Genomic DNA, 17,487 nt, shown 5'->3' with positions numbered 1-17,487 from the left:
TAGGCTGTATTTTCCCAGAAGCAGATAGGAGCCAAGGATTGGGGTAAACGTGTTGGATGGGGACTTCCCTGGTGGCACAGTGGTTAAGAATCTGCCTGCCAATGCAGGAGACACGGGTTCAAGCCCTGGTGCAGGAAGATCCCACATGCCGTGGAGCAACTAAGCCTGTGCGCCACGACTACTGAGCCTGTGCTCTAGAGCCCATGAGCCACAACTATTGAGCCCATGTGCCACAACTACTGAAGCCCACGTACCTAGAGCCCATGCTCCACAATAAGAGAAGCCACTGCAATGAGAAGCCCATGCACCTCAACGAAGAGTAGCTCCCGCTCACTGCAACTAGAGAAAGCCTGTGAGCAGCAACAAAGACCCAATGCAGCCCATAAATAAAAAAAAAACCAACAAAAAACCCCCCCCAAAAACTTTATGAAAGTGATGGATGAAGAAAAGACTCTAGGAGGACCCAGTAAGAGGTGGAGAAAATAGGGTAGTAGAGGGGAAGAAGCTAAGGGGGGATGATGGCAGGTGTGGTGGCAACCTCAGCCTGATCCCTGGGCAGCCCCACAGCAGGAGTTACATCTTGGGGTTTGGGTCCCCTGAGGCTAAGGAGCCAGGATGTTTTCCCCTCCTGTGCTGGAGGGCGATGCTCTGGAGGTCCCAGGTGCCAGGCGTTCAGTGCACAGAAGCTGGGAGATGAGCATGCTGAGCTGGTCCAGGGCCCGAGGGCATCAGGCAGGTGCCGATGGTGTGCGATGAGCCTCCTCCCCTGACTGTTTGCTGGACACACTGAAACCCTTTCCCTGTGGTCCTGAGTTGTGCTGTAGGGCTCTCCTCCAGGACGCACATCCCCAAGTTCCTGGTTTGGAGGTTCTTGTCTTGCGAGGACGAGGATGAGCATGAGAACTCAGGTTTTAGAGAGAGAGTGACAGATGCAGAAACCAAACTTATGGTTACCAGGGGTAAAGGGGGAAGGGATCAACTGGGAGACTGGGATTGACATATACACACTACTCAATATATAAAATAGATAACTAGTAAGGACCTACTGTATAGCACAGGGCACTCTACTCAATACTCTGTAATGGCCTATATGGGTAAAGAATCTAAAAAAGAGTGGACATATGTATACGTATAACTGACTCACTTTGCTGTACACCTGAAACTAACACAACGTTGTAAATCAACTATTCTCCAATAAAAATTTTTAAAAAAACCCTCAAGTTTTTGAGGGTGGGGGGACGTGGATGGGTTCTTGATCTTGAGGACTCTGCTGTGTTTCCAGAAAGACCACTGGCTCCCTCAAGAAGCCTCAGCCCATGTCTTCATGGGCACACCGGGGTCGGAAGTGCCCAGGGATGTCGGGGTGGACGTCAGCTATAGCTGGCCCCAGAGGAAGTTCCGGCTCAAGCTTCTCCATCCCAAGAAGAAAATCGAGCTGGACGGTAATGACAGTGCTTCTCCCCATCATCGTGCCCTCGGCCACATGCCAGGGCCATGTGCCAGACGCAGGCTCTTTACTGTGCATTCCTCAGCCACCTTCTGAGATCAACACTAAATGTAACCCCATTTTATGCGTGAGGACCACAGGCTCAGAGATTAGGAGACCAGTAGGACATCCCCCGGCAAGCGCAGGGGCGGACCCAGGATGTTGAACCCCAGTCTCTAAACTCTTGTTTTGTCTTCCAGGAAAGATGGAGACTCTCCAGAGTGCCTGCGTGGGTCACCTGGAACTGATAGTGGATGACAGGGATGTCTACTACATCAAGGTTTGTTCCCTGTCCTTCGCCTACCAGTGTCAGCTCCTGCCACCTCCCTGGGCATTTCTGGTCCCAGTCCCTGCTTACCCATCACCACCTCTGGTGTTTTGGCTATTCTTCTCCTTCCACCTACCAATAACGTTTGTGACTTTCTGTTACCCGGAAGAGTATGAAGAAGGAAAAATGAGCTCAAATCTCACCACCATTGATGTCAAAAATTGATAATATTAGTAACACAGGAGCATGCTTTAAAAAATTCAGAGTAGAGAAAGGTATAAAAAGGTAAGTGAAAGAGTGCCATCCCCCAAATTTCCAGATAAATGTCAGTGCGCACACCAAAAAATCTGTATGAGTTTCCCAGAGCTGCTGTAACAAAGTGCCCCAAATGTAGGGGTGCTTAAACAATGGAAATTTTTCTCTCAAAGTTCTGGAGTCTGGAAGTTCAAAATCAAGGTGTTGGCAAGGCTGGTTCTTGCTAAGGGAGAGTCTCCTGTGAGGGAGAATCTAGTCCATGCTTCTCTCCTAGTTTCTTTTTTTCTTTTCTTTTTTTTTAATAAATTTATTTATTTATTTATTGGCTGAGTTGGATCTCCATTGCTGTGTGTGGGCTTTCTCTAGTTGTGGTGCATGGGGGCTACTCTTTGTTGCAGTGTGAGGACTTCTCATTGTGGTGGCTTCTTTTGTTGTGGAGCACGGGCTCTAGGTGAGCCGGCTTCAGTAGTTGCAGCACACAGGCTCAGTAGTTGTGGCTCACAGGCTTAGTTGCTCCACAGCCTGTGGGATCTTCCCAGACCAGGGCTCAAACTCGTGTCCCCTGCATTGGCAGGCAGATTCTTACCCACTGTGCCACCAGGGAAGTCCCACTTTTCTCCTAGTTTCTAGTAACCTCAGGCATTCCTTGGCTTGTAGATGGCTGTCTTTTCCCTTTGTCTCCACCTTGTCTGCCCTCTGTAGGTATCTGTGTCCAGATTTCTCTTTTTGTAGGTTTACTAGTCATTCTGGAGTGGGGCCCACCCTAATGACCTCATCCTACTGGGATCATCTGCAAAGACCCTATTTCCAAATAAGGTCATGTTCACAGGTCCTGGGGATTAGGACTGCAACATCTTTCCGGGGTGCACAGTTCAACCCTTAATACTATAGATTTCAAAACCTTTGAGTTTTGAGTTTAGTTTTTGTGCTGTTTTGTATGAAAGGATCATATCCTGTCCTTTGCACCTTGCTTTTTTTTCTTAAAAAAACTCAAAAATATATCTTTTTGCATCAGCACATGCTGGTACAATTTAATTTAGTTTAAATATTTATTTATTATTTATTTAGTTTATTTTTGGCTGCATTGGCTCTTCGTCGCTGCGCACAGGCTTTCTCTAGTTGTGGCGAATGAGGGCTACTCTTCCTCACGGTGTGTGGGCTTCTCATTGCAGTGGCTTCTCTTGTTGTGGAGCACAGGCTCTAAGCATGCAGGCTTCAGTAGTTGTGGCACATGGGCTCAGTAGTTGCAGCTCACAGGTTCTAGAGTGCAGCCTCAGTAGTTGTGGCGCACGGGCTTAGTTGCTCTGCGGCACGTGGGATCTTCCCGGACCAGGGATCAAACCCGTTCCCCTGCATTGGCAGGCAGATTCTTAACCACTGCGCCACCAGGGCAGTCCCTTAATTTAGTTTAAAAAAACAGGTAATACACGTTTAAATGATTGCAAGTTCAGGACGTAAGGAAGCGCATAGAACTGAGTGTTTAGTATGGCGGCCCCTACACACGCGACTATTTAAATGAAGTAGAGTAACAGAAAGTTAAAGATATGGTTCCTCAGCTGCACTGACCACTTTTTAGAACTTTTCCGTCAGTGTAGAAAGTTCTATTGGTCAGCACAGGTATAGAGTTAAAAGCGCTCCTGTAGACCCCTCCCCAAAGCCAACCATTGTTCATTTTCTGTGATTCCTCTTAGAGACCATCTATACCCACAATCCCCAAATAGATACCAATGTATTTTCCCTCCATCTTTTATTTTAAAAATGTCTCCCATATATTTTGAATGCCTGCGTAACAGTCAATGGGATGGAATTTATTTAGCTGGTTCAGTAGTGAAGGGCTCTGGAGTTTTTCCCAGGTTTTGGTCTTATAAATCGCCCTTCCATCTGCAGGGTAAATTCTTAGCAGTGGAATTCCTGGAGCAAAGGTGTGTGCCTTTTTCTCTTTGTCATAGGTACTTTTTACATTTTATTTATTTTTATTTTTTGGCTACCTTAGGTCTTCCTTGCTGCGTGTGGGCTTTCTCTAATTGTGGCGAGTGGGGGCTACTCTTTGTTGTCATGTGTGCATTTCTCATTGCAGTGGCTTCTCTTGTTGCAGAGCACAGGCTCTAGGCACACGGGCTTCAGTAGTTGTAGCTCGTGGGCTCAATAGTTGTGGCTCGTGGGCTCTAGAGCGCAGGCTCAATAGTTGTGGTGCATGGGCTTAGTTGCTCCTTGACATGTGGGATCTTCCTGGACCAAGGATTGAATCCGTGTCTCCTGCACTGGCAGGCGATGCTTAACCACTGTGCCACCAGGGAAGTCCCTGTCGTAGGTGCTTTTTGAGGTTCTCAACCAAGGGGACCTGGGTGGCACTCAGTGGGTCCTTTGAAGCCCCTGCAATTGTGTGGAAGTTTTATGTCTGTCCCCCTTCTGGGGAGAGGGTTTAGACCTTCCATCTGATGTTCAAGCAGGTCTGTGACTCCAAAAAGGATAAAAACAGCAGCTGTAGACTTGCTCCTGCCAAGCAAGACCTCTGAGCCCCTTTTTGGCCATGAGTCTGGCGATTCTGCCTCAGTCTCCTGTGGATTCTCAGAGAGGTCCGGGTTGAAAATCTGGAGCCAGGGCTGGAATTTTTGCTGCATGAACACACTCTTAGCTCCCAGATCTGCTTCCTGTCCGGGTGGGAAGACCAAACATCAGCGGAGAGCATCTTCCTCCTGAAGCCCCAGCTGCTTGATGGCTGAGAGGACAAATCCTTTTCAGAGCTCCCTGGAGCCTTCGAATCAATCCCTGTTTGCTAAGCGCGTAAGTGCGAATTGCCTGCACCTCCCTGCAGACCTGCCTGCTGCTCTCCAGAGGGCTGTCTGCAGACTGGAAACATTGGCCTTTAGAGAAATTCCAGTTCTAGCTGCCTCAGACCCATCACAATAACAGTAACAGCTGGGACTCCGGAACTTTCCAAAGGCTATTCTGGGTGGGGGAGGGAGCACGGGTGGCTTTGACCCCAGGTCCCTCTTTCAGTCCTTTTGGTAAGCCCATAGGAGATGAGGAAACTAAGGCAAATGAGCTCAGGAATACAAAGTGGCAAAGCTGGGTTCAACTCAGCTGAGAGTTTATGGGGTTTAAGGATGGCATGGAGGAGAGTGTTAGCTTTCAGTGTCCCGTCCCCTGGGGGTACAATGATAGAACATCCCCAAGTCCCAGGTTGTCTGGAGGGCCCCAGTTTACCATTGACCCAGCTCAACTATGATTAGTGGTCTCTTTAACTGTTAAGTGTCCTGGTTTGGATGAGAAATTTTACAAGCATCCTATTCACGGGCTGCACTTTAAGAAAATGACAACTACTGCCGAGACGCTTCTGATACAAACCAGAGAAAAGCCTCTTCAAGATGCACCATTAAGTGAGAGAAGCAGAACAGAGTGGAGAGCCTGCATCTATTTTTGCGCAGTGCAAGAGGCAGTGTGCCTGCGTGCGATGCAGTGCATACACACATATACACACGTACACACAGACAGACTCATGCATATAGGCCTGTGCTGTCTCTGGAAGATGCCCAGGAAGTGGGCACGGTGGTTGCGAGGGAGACTGGGAGACCGAGAAGGGGAATGAAACTTGTATTTTTCATTGCCTTTTAAAATTTATTCAACAGCTATCTATCAAGCACCTAGAATGTGCTAGGAAGACAGCTCAATGAAAGAGATACTTACACAAAATTCTCTCCTTTTGGAGCTTACATTCTCATGGGAGAGATAATCAGTAAAATAAATAAGCAAATTGTGGTGATACGTGAGTGCAAGCACTGTAAGAAAACGGAATCAGTGAGGTGGATGCAGGGGTCTGATGTTTTGTGAGAAGGAGGGTCTGAGGGTTGGCTTCAGTTTCATTTATTTTTTATTAAAAAAAATTTTTTTTTGGCTGCACCGGATCTTAATTACGGCATGTGGGATCTTCATTGCGGCATGCAGGATCTTTAGTTGTGGCATGCAAACTCTTAGTTGTGGCATGTGGGATCTAGTTCCCTGACCAGGGAGCAAACCCATACCGCCTGCATTGGAAGCACTGAGTCTTAGCCCCTGGACCACCACAGAAGTCTCATGGCTTCAATTTTAAATAGGCTGACAGGGTAAGCCTGATTGAGAAGATAGCTTTTAGCTAAGACAGAAAGCATGTGCAGAAGAGAGCCATGTGATTCTCTGGGAGTTGGGTATTGCAGGTAAAGGGCACAGCATGTGCAAAGGTCCTGGGGCAGGAATGTGCACAGAGTGTTAAAGGCACAGCCTCAGGCCCCATGTGGTTGGAGCAGAATAGGAAAAGGAACAGAGAGGTGGGAGGACAGATCATGTAAGGCTTTGCCAAAGAGTAATCAGAAGACAGTGATTTGTGACTGTTGTCAAGGAACAAAGGCAAAAACAGGATTTACAAGTATAAAGTAGTGGACAGTCTGGGAATAGTGAGGTCGTGTTTTTACATCTTTTCGGTAAATGGATCAGCTGGCAGAGAGGTCGGTAGGATTGGTCTACAGTTGGCGCAGCTGTCAAAGATGACAGCTACAGTTGCTATGGGCTGTAGTTGCTCTGGAAAACCTCAATGATGGAGACGTAGGACATGTTTGGGGACTGTCTGTGTGTCCTTCCTGCCGGCGTCTGTGGGCAGTTTTGCCTTCATCTGGCCAGGACTGCACTGCTGACTTCCGGAGAAAGTCTTGGCCTTGTTGCCCTTTGCAGGGACTTTGGCTTTTACCCTGAGGAGGAGAGGTGTGCCGTGATCCTCCATGTCTGGAAGGGCTTGCCCTGGTCGGCAGGGCGGGAGCCAGGAAAGCCGGGAGAAGAATGTCGCAGCAACACAGGAGTGCTGAGCAGGCTCAAGCCGGGGCAGTGGTGGCAGTGGCTGAAGTGGTTGGACCCCAGAATATCCTGTAGGGAGAGCTGGCCAGGGTCCCTGATAGATTGGACAGAGCATGGGGCAAGGTGGAGGGGACAGGGAGGAAGAGTCCTTCATACTTATGTCTGAATTTGGGACAGGGATTACCTATTTTGAACAAAATCAAGCCTAAGACATTGGAGAAGGATCAGCCTAGAAGCCCATGAGCTGGCTTCGTCTCCTGCCCACTGTCTGGTCCTGGCTCTTGTGGTCAGGGTGGGGCCTGCTGGCAGAGCCTGCCCCGCCAAGTGACGCTGGGGCCTTTCCAGGGCCGGAGCAACCTGTGGCCAGCAGCGGGTGGTGAGGCCCAGCGGTTCGAGGCCCAGCTGGAGGTGAAACTGGTGACATCGGGCAGCCCCGTGGTCCTCGCTGGGAACCTCAGCCAGCAGGCGGGCAGCAGGTTGGCCTTCTCGGTGTCACTAAGCAACCTGCTGAGTGACCAGGCCCACGTGTCAGGTAGGAGGAGGGACCCCTTCCTGCCACCTTTCCTCAGTAGCCAAGCTTCAGAAGGGGAGGGCTGAGTGCCCCACCTGGAGTCCCCATCACCCCAACCCCCGCCCCCAATATCCACATTCCATCCAAGGGAAATGCATGCTCTGTATCTGCTCGCAGCTTCTGCCCGAGTCCCCTAGATGCCTCTCCAGTGTGATCGACTGGCCCCACGAACCATAAACCAGCACCTTTTGGACTGTCTGGATTCGGACTCACAGTCCATATTACGCATTGTATAAAAAACACATTTTGTGTTTTGACCCAAATTGCATGGGGTGCTGTTTGTGCCTGGCCTGGGTACTGACCAGTCTGACCAGGTGGCCACCCTGGTGCCGGAGCTGGCGTGGAGCCCTCCTGGCGATGCTCTTCATGGGGTGTTCTGGGAGATTCCAAAGGAGTGATGTGAGTGGCTGGGTTCCTGACTAGCCGGCCTGTGCCTTTTTGATGTTTTAACCGGCGCATCTATACCTGGCTGTATGTCAGTGTAGCAGAAACAGGTTTCAGAAGGTGAAATTTACCTGATGATCCTCGACATACTGTCATTTCTCTTCTGTTCCATTCTATTTTGTTTTGTTCTACTTTATGTAAAACCTTTTGGTCTGGACCCACAAAAGTGACTTTTGGGGTCGCCACCCGGGCAGCGCAAAATACTGCCAGTGGCCCTGATGTCAGCGTTCCTTGGTAGAGACGCAGGCATTGGTTCTATCGGGACCACCCCCCAGGCAGTTCCCACCTCCTTTCCTCACCTGGTGCTGGGGGGGGGGGGTGTCAGTACCTGGGGCACAGGCCATGACCACACCATGCCTGCCTTCTCCCCACCTGCTCCCCCTGCAGCGCTGCTGGAGAAGAAGGCAGAGGTCGGGCTGCAGGTGGTGGCCCTGGGCGGCGACCTCTTCGTGCCAGGGTTCGTAGGGCTACGCGCCCTGGGCCTGCTGCAGCGCCGGGGCCGCCTCTGGACCAGCTCCCTGGGGATCAAGTATGGCCTCCTGGGTATGGCGCCGTGTGCTGGCTGGGGGCGAGGTGGGGTGCGGCCAGGCTTGCACCATCTCCTGGGGCTGCGGCTCCAAGGGCTAAGGTGCCACTGTCACCTCGGGTGTTTTGGCCTCACCACGCGTAGGTAGTGCGTCATTCCATTGGCTTTGAATGAAGCTGAGCACCTGCCTATTAAAAAAAACAAAAACAAAAGCAAAAAACAAAAAATAGAAAACCTATGTGTGTGCGTACGTGTGTGTGTGTGTGTGTGTGTGTGTGTGTGTGTGTGTGTGTGTGTGTGTGTGTGTGTGTGTGTGTGTGTGTGTGTGTGTGTGTGTGTGTGTGTGTGTGTGTGTGTGTTGGTGGGGGGACATAACTTTCTCTCTTGAAACCTCCCCATTGGCAGGTTCCAATGAGTGATGTCAGGTGAGGCAGATCCAGCGGGCTGGCTGAAGCCGGGCTGTACTGGATGCTCCTCTGCTTGGGATGAGGGTGGAGGGCTGCCTGGCAGAGGAAGGGCAGGGGTCTCTGGGTTGCCCTGCGCAGGTCAGGCGAAGCAGCTGGCACAGGAGTGCAGCACCCGCCAGAGGCTGCGGGTGGAGAGCAGCTCCGAGGCCGCTTACAAGCTGGAGCTGGACCACAAGCTCCACTGCACGCAGATCCCAGCGTTCAGCCACAAGGTGGGTGCCCGGGCCCGGGGGGTTGGGGGTGGGGAGGTCTGGAGAGAGACCCTGGGGTCAGGGAAGTGGTGGGTGAGCATCCTGAACCCATCCTCAGAGAGACGGATTTGCTCAAGGTCATGTATGGGAACGGATCAGGGACTGGAACTTGAGTCTCATCTTCCCTCTGTTCAGTTGGTATTTATTAAACACTTACCCTATGCCCAGCACTGGAGGAGAGCTGTGCTCAAGGCAGCACCTGGTCTCTGCCATCCATTGTTGGGTGGGGGCCGAGAGCAAGAGATGTGGACCATATCAAGGGATTTGCCGTGGGTGGTAAACAGGGCAGAGGCCGAGATTGCGTAGCACGGGGGAGTCTAATTTGTACGGGGAAGGCTTCTTTGGGGGAAATGAATTTTAAGCTGAAAATTAAAATATGAGTTCTGTTCCCTTGGACGTGTGCTGCAGGCAGCGGGAAGAGCAAGTGCAAAGTCCTGGGGCTGGAGGGTGATTAGCAGCATTAAGGAGCTGCACGGGCCGAGCGGAAGGGAGAAGCAGCTATTCCTTTGTGAATTTACTTGTTACAAGTTTGCTTCTCCCTCTGAAGTGTTGGCCCCACAAGGGAAGGGGCTTGTGGCTCCTTCATTCCGGGCTATCTGGCGCCCAGTGTGGTACTTACTTGGGGGAAAATGTGTTCAGTGAATGAATAAACCAACGAGCCTGTGTTGCCTCCACCTGTGGTTCAGAGGTGGGAGGAGGCAGCAGGATGCCGGGAGCCCACAGGTGGGAAACCCTGGTCTTTGTAGGTTCTGACCACGAAGCCAGAGGCTGCTGTGGGAGAGTCGGGGGTGGAGGGATGTCTTAATTTTGTTTTATTTATTTATTTATTTAGGCTGTACTGGGTCTTAGGTGCGGCATGTGGGATCTTGTTTTTTTTTTTTAAAGTTGGGGAATGTGGGCTTCTTAGTTGCAGCATGCAGGCTCTTAGTTGCGGCATCCAGGATCTAGTTCCCCGACTAGGGATTGAACGCCAGCCCCCTGTGTTGGGAGCTCGTAGTCTTACCCACTGGACCACCAGGGAAGTCCCGGGTCTTGGGTTTATATGAAGCAGATCAGGAGTCATCTGCCCATGGCTGCTGCCTCTTTCTGCTCCTTATCAGGGCACAGCTCAGGGTAGGGCAGGTTAGTTTCTCACCTCTGGCCCGCAATTTAAGTGGGCACCAGAAACATAATTGTGAAGGTGAATTGTATTCTAACGCAATATTTTGCAAAATCAAAATCAGTGCACAAAAACCCCATACTTCCCGCAGAACTGTCATCCCTGATAAGCAAGCCTGCATCTCAGGGTGGGTGGCTGTGAGGAGGCTCAGGACTGGGTCCACAAGGCTTCCTTGGGGGTCTCCCTGGTGGGATGTGTCCCAGGTCCAGCTCCGGCATGAGGAGGGCTCAAGCCACCTGCACTGGGAGCTGGAGGTGAGCTACGGGAGGCACTGGGATGACAGCCGCAACAAGAGGCGCCTCCGCGTCAGCCAGACCTTCCAGAACGATTCGGGCCCAGCCCTGAGCAATTACTTCACGGAGGTGAGTCCAGCCTCCGCAGAGCCGCGTCCCTGGAGCTCAGCTTGCACGTGGCAGCTGGGCAGCCCTGCTGCCTGGCCCTCCAGGTCTTGGTGGCAAGGACGCAGGAGCTCAAACTCAAGCTCAGAGACCTTACCTTTGGCACCTCCAGCCCCCGTGTTCTGGTGTGCTGTGGACTGCCAAGGGGCTGTTTGCAAGAAGGGCTTGGGAAATACGGATTTCCAGCTGTAAAAATGCATTTTGGAAATGGTTCACTTGCAGGTTTTCCTGGAGGCTGAGCTCTTTTTGATAAATCAAGAGTAACTGAGTGCTTAGCCCCTGAACAGGTATGTGCTTTTATAAGGCACATGTTACCTTTCTGAGTTGCTTTTCCAATTGTTTTTAAAAATGTTTAATTGTGGTAAAACATATATAACACAGAATTGACCGTTTTCACCATTTTTAGGCTTACATTTCTGTGGCTTTAAGTACATTTGTATTGCTGTGCGGCCATCACTGTGGTCCATCTCAACCACTTTTTCATCTCGTAGATGAGACTCTGTACCCATTAAACAGTAACTCTCCATCTCTCCCTCCCCCAGCCCCTGGCAGCCACCATTCTACTTTCTGTCTCTCTGAATTTCAGTACTCTGTATGGACACCAAGTGGGGAAAGTGGGCTGGGCGGGGGGAGGATGAATTGGGAGGTGGGGATTGCCATATATACATTACTAATAAGAAAAAAAATCAAACTGTACACTTTAAATACAAGTAGTTTATTGTATGTCAATTATATCTCAATAAAAGTTCTTAAAAATGAATTTCACTATTCTGGGTACCTCATGTAAGTGGAATCGTATAGTATCTGCCTTTTCGTGACTGGCCTATTTCACTTAGCAAGGTTTATCCGCATCGTAACAGGAGTCAGAATTCCCTTCATCTTTAAGTCTGGATGATAGTCCCCTGTGTGGATGGACCCCATTTTGCTGATCCCTTCATTCAGTGGACACTTGGCTTCCACATGTGGCTTGTGTGAATCATGCTGCTATGAACATGGGTGTACCAATACCTGGATGAGTCCCTGCTCTCCATTCTTGGGGGGATATACCCTGAAGAGGAATTGCTGGATCATACAATAATCTGACTTTTAATTTTTTGAGAATTTTTTTTTCATGGCAGCTGTACCATTTTACCGTCTTACCATCAGCACACAGGGTTCTAGTTTCTCTATATCCTCACCAGCACTTCTTACTTTTTTTTTTAATAGTAGCCATCTCTAATGGGTATGAGGATCTTGTTATGTTTTGATTTGCATTTCCTTAGTGATTGACGATGTTGAGCATTTTTTCATTTGCTTATTGGCTGTTCAATTATCATCTTTAGAGAAATGTCTATTCAAATCCTTAGCCCATTCTGAATCAGGTCGTTTGATTTTGTTGTTGTTCAATTGTAGTTCTTTATATATTCTGGATATTAACCCCTTATCAGGGGTTTACAAATATTTTCTTCCATTTTGTGGGTTGCCTTTTTATTCTATGAATGGTATCCTTTGTTGCACAAGTTTTTAATTTTTTAAAAATTATTTATTTTTATTTATTGGCTGCATTCGGTCTTTATTGCTGCGCACGGGCTTTCTGTAGTTGTGAAGAGCAGGGGCTACTCTTCCTTGCCATGCACAGGCTTCTCATTACAGTGGCTTCGTTTGTTGCGAAGCATGGGCTCTAGGCGCATGGGCTTCAGTAGTTGCGGCACATGGGCTCATTAGTTGTAGCTCTCAGGCTCTAGAGCACAGGCTCAGTAGTTGTGGCTCACAGGCTTAGTTGCTCTGAGGCATGTGGGATCTTCCCAGACCAGGGCTCAAACCCGTGTCCCCTGCGTTGGCAGGCAGATTCTTAACCATTGTGCTACCAGGGAAGCCCAGAAGTTTTAAATTTTGATGTAGTTCAGCTTATTTATTTTTACTTTTGTTGCCTGTGTTTTAGATGTCATGTTCAATAAATCAGTTGCCAAATCCAATGTCACGAAGCTTTCCAATCCCATGTTTTCTTCTAAGAGTTTTATGGTTTTTGTTCTCATGCTTAGGTCTTTGATCCATTTTGAGTTAAACTCTGTGTATGATATAAGATAAGGATCCAACTTCATTCTTTTGTATTGAATATCCAGTTTTTCCAGCATCTTTGTTGAAAAGACTGTCCTTTCCTCCAACCATAAATGTGAGAGTTTATTTCTGGGCAATGTATTGTATTCCATTGGTCTATGTGTCTGTCTTTTATGTCACTACATACTGTTGTGATTACTGTAGCTTTGTAAGACCTCCTACTTTGTTTTTCTTTTTCAAGATTGTTTTGGCTATTTGGGGGTCCCTTGAGACTCCATATAAAATTTAAGATGGACTTTTCTATTTCTACGAAAAAAAAATACCATTGAGATTTTGATAGGGATTGCATTAAATCTGTAGATTGCTTTGGGTAGTATTGAACCTTAACAATATTTAGTCTTCCAATCCATCAACACAGGATGTTTTTCCATTTATTTCTGTCTTCTCTAATTTCTTTCAGCAATGTTTTTTTAAATTAATTTATTGGCTTCCTTGGGTCTTCATTGCTGCTTGCGGGCTTTCTCTAGTTGCGGCGAGTGGGAGCTACTCTTCATTGCGGCGCGCAGGCTTCTCATTGTGGTGGCTTCTCTTGTTGTGGAGCACAGGCTCTGGGCATGAGGGCTTCAGTAGTTTGTGGCATGCAGGCTCAGTAGTTGTGGCTTATGGGCTTAATTGCTCTGTGGTATGTGGGATCTTCCCGAACTAGGGATGGAACCCCTGCATTGGCAGGCAGATTCTTAACCGCTGTGCCACCAGGGAAGTCCCTCAGCAACGTTATGTAGTTTTCAGTGTACAAGTCTTTTGCCTCCATGCTTAACTTCATTCTTAAGTTGATTAAGTTCATATTAAGTTGATTTTAAACCATATCAATACTCCATGAATAAATTCTCCTTGTGAAAAAATATGATATTTAAAGTAAGGCTAAAATTCCCTTTCACAGTTACCATCCCTTTTCCTGGTCCCCTTCTCAGCTGCCTGGAGAGAAGCATGGTTATATCCTGGAGCACTGGAAAGGAGATCTTTCTCTATATATTTGCTCTGTGGACCTGTCACAAGCACTTAGTTTTGTTTGGTGAGTCATGCTGTGTGTCCTTCAGCAATGGAACTTGGAGAACTTCCCTTGTATCCTTTTAAACACCCGCATCATGTTCTCTACGCATCTATCCTGCATTTTATTTGGCCGCTTCCCTCTCGGTGGTTTCTAAGAGTGCATGCCTGAACATCCTTGGGCATGGCTCCCTAGGGGTATGAGGGGGTCTCTGGAGAAGATGTCACAATGTAGAATTTCTAGAAATTCATGCATTTAAAATTTGCTGGCTTTTGCCAATTTGCCCTCCAAAATGCCTGTACCCATCACCCACCTCCCAGCCATGTCCAACAGGAGCAATTTCCATATCCTCCCCAATCCGTTTAGCCTTTGAAAAATATTGCTGATGTGGGTGGAAGTGGTATCTGGTTGTTAGAATTTGCATTTCCCTGATTACCCAACAAGACTGAAAGGCATTGTTTTGTGTATTTATTCTACCAATGCATTACCGTTTCTGTGAACTGCTTTTTTTACATTGTTTGACATTTGGAAAAAATTAGTATTCTTGACTTTTTAATTGCTTGGTAGGAGTTTTTTATATAACTGCAGTATATGCATCATATTAATATTATAAATTGTGAAAATTTCTTATTTCTGGAAAACATCTGGCCCCAAGGGTTTTCGTGAAGAGATTAGAAGTTTGTGGCAGCATTTCTGCAAGCCTTTGGAAGTGTGGCAGACACCATGCTAGGTTCTAGGGAGACAAGTATGAGTCATATAATCTTAAGAAGCTGACAGTGAGTAGAAAAGGGAAAGGCAGAGTCATCAATGATGAGTGATTAATTATTGCCAGACCATGTGTCAGATGCTTTGTATTATCTCATTTAATCCTTATGAGGCAAGCATTGTCTGTTCTCACTTCACAGAAGAGAAATGGTGTAAATAGACTTGTCCGAGGTCTCACAGCTACTGTGTGGCAGAACTGGAATTAAAAGTGCAGTCTGCCTCATTTCAAACCTCAGGCTCTTAGCCTCTTGGCTGGACTGGATTGTGCCATAATTAGCTTACTACAAAATAATTAACTAAATGATCAGTCAAGAGAAAACACTTCCCAGTTCATTCTACACAGCTAGTATTATTCTGATGCCCAAACCAGAGAAAGACATCATAAGAAAAGAAAAACTAAAGACCATCATCTCTTACAAATACAGATGCAGAATCCTCAAGAAAATACTACCAAACTGAATTCAGCAATGTATAAAAAGGATTACACAGCATGACCAAGTGGGGTTTATCCCAGGAATGCAAGGTTGGTTTAACATTTGAACATCCATCATGGTAATACATCATATTAATAGAGTAAAGGACAAAAACCACATGATCATTTCAATAGATGCAGAAAAATATCTGACACAACACCATACCTGCACAACACCATACCCTTTCATGATAAAAGCACCCAACAGTCTAGCAAGGGAAGAGCACTTCCTCAACCTGATAAAGGCCATCTATGAAAAACTCACAGCTAACATCATACTTAATGGTGAAAGGCTAAATGCTTTCCCCCTAAGATCAGGAAAAATATAGGATGTCTATTTTCCCCATTTCTGTTTAACATTTTACTGGAGGTTCTAGCTAGGGCAATTAGGCCAAAAAGAAAAAAAAAAGAAGAAGAAATGAAAAAAAGGCATCTAGATGCCTTAGAGGACTGGGGCAGGGAGGGTGGGGGGGAATCGAGGGGGGGCGTCAAGGAAGGGAGGGAATATGGGGATATGTGTAAAAAAAACAATTGATTGAACCTGGTGTACCCCCAAAAAAAATAAAATAAAATAATAAAAAAAAAATAATAAAAAAAAAAAAAAAAAAAAAAAAAAAAGGCATCTAGATTGGAAAGGAAGAGGTAAAACTATATCTACTTACAGATGACATAATCTTGTATATAGAAGGCCCTAATTAACTCACCAAAAATTTTATTAGAGCTAGTAAATGAGTTCACCGAAGTTGAAAGACACAGGATTAATATACAGAAATAAGTTGTATTTCTCTACACTAACAATGAAAAACATGAAAATGAAATTAAGAAAACAATTTCATTTACATTAGCATCAAAAAGAATAATACTTAGGAATAAATTTAACAAAAGAATGTAAAACTAATACTCTCAAAACTACAAAACATTGTTGAAAGAAATTCAGGAAAACCTAAATAAATGGGAAGACATCCCATGTACTTGGGTTGGAATTTTTAATGTGAGGATGGCAATACTTCCTAAATTGATCTACAGATTCAATGGTCCCTATCTATTCCTATCAAAACCTGAGTTATCTTTTTGCTAAAATTGACAAGCTGATCCTAAAATTCATATGAAATTTCAAGGGACCCAGAGTATACACAACTGTCTTGAAAAAGGAGCGCAAAGTTGGAGGATTCACTCTTACCAATTCCAAAACTTACTTCACAGCTACAGTAATTAAAGACAATATTATGGTAGTGGCATAAGGATAGACATATAGACCAACAGAGTAGAATTGGGAATCCAGAAATAAACCCTTGTATTTATAATTAGTTGATTTTCGACAAGGATGCCAAGATAATTGAAGAGGGGAAAAAATAGTCTTTTCAACAAATGGTGCTGGGGCAATGGATATGCATGTGTAAGAGTATGAAGTTGGGGGCATCGTAGGTGGCGCAGTGGTTGAGAATCCGCCTGCCAACACAGGGGACACGGGTTCAATCCCTGCTCCTGGAAGATCCCACCAAAAAAAAAAAAAAAAAGTATGAAGTTGGATTCTTACCTCATACCATATATAAAAACTAACTCAAAATAAGTTGTAGACCTAAATTTAAGAATTATGGAACTTGGGACCTCCATGGTGGTGCAGTGGTTAAGAATCCTCCTGCCAATGCAGGGCACACAGGTTTGATCCCTGGTCTGGGGAGATCCCACATGCTGCAGAGCAACCAAGCCCGTGCGCCACAACTCCTGAGCCTGTGCATCTAGAACCCGTGCTCCACAACAAGAGAAGCCATCGCAATGAGAAGCCCACACGCTGCAACAAAGAGTAGCCCCTGCTCGCCACAACTAGAGAAAGCCTGTGTGCATCAATGAAGACCCAACACAGCCTAAAAAAAAAAAAAAAGAAAAAAGAATTATCAAACTCTTCGAAGAAAACATGAGTAAATCTTTATAACCTTGGATTAGGCAAGGGTTTCTGAGATATGACGCTGAAAGTATAACAACAAAAATACTCTGGTCTTCATCAAACTTAAAAACAGTTGTGCTTCAAAGGACATCATCAAGGAAGTGAAATAACAGCCCACAGAATGGAAGAAAACATCTGCAAATCATATATCTGATAAGGGATTTGTACCCAGAATATATGAAGAGCTCTTACAACTCAACAAGAAAAACACAAAGGATTTGAATAGCTATTTCTCTGAAGAAGTAAAACAAATGGCCAGTAGGTACATAAAAAGTTGCTTAACCTAATTAGTCATTAGGGAAATTCAAATCAAAACCACAGTGAGATACTATCACTAGCACAGCTGAAATGAAAAAAGAAAAAAAATAACAAGTGTTGGTGAGCATTCAGGGAAATTAGAACTCATGTATTGGTGGGTTCATAAAATGGTGTGACTATGGGGAAAAAGTTTGGTGTTTCCTTAAAATGTTAAACACAGAGTTACCGTATGACCCAATAATTCTACTCCTAGGTGCTCGAGAGAATCGAAAACTTACGTTCACTGTTGGCTGAATATCAGTGTTGTGTTGGA

General features: G+C 46.4%; 1 protein-coding gene across 1 annotated transcript in view; it reads left to right on the top strand.

Moving 5' to 3' along the window:
• LOC130861610 (uncharacterized) overlaps positions 1-17,487 on the top strand; it is a 169,693-nt gene that overhangs the window by 58,120 nt on the left and 94,086 nt on the right. The window contains exons 22-27 of the mRNA XM_057750656.1: positions 1,283-1,442; positions 1,687-1,766; positions 7,179-7,365; positions 8,236-8,391; positions 8,920-9,053; positions 10,455-10,613. Of these exons, the coding sequence (XP_057606639.1) occupies positions 1,283-1,442; positions 1,687-1,766; positions 7,179-7,365; positions 8,236-8,391; positions 8,920-9,053; positions 10,455-10,613 (876 nt within the window). The remainder of the gene's footprint in view (positions 1-1,282; positions 1,443-1,686; positions 1,767-7,178; positions 7,366-8,235; positions 8,392-8,919; positions 9,054-10,454; positions 10,614-17,487) is intronic.

This window comes from Hippopotamus amphibius, chromosome 9, assembly GCF_030028045.1.
Source record: "Hippopotamus amphibius kiboko isolate mHipAmp2 chromosome 9, mHipAmp2.hap2, whole genome shotgun sequence".
In the NCBI taxonomy this organism is placed as follows: Eukaryota; Metazoa; Chordata; class Mammalia; order Artiodactyla; family Hippopotamidae; genus Hippopotamus; species Hippopotamus amphibius.
Note: the sequence above shows the minus strand (reverse complement) of the source record. Positions and strands in the feature narration are given on the sequence as shown.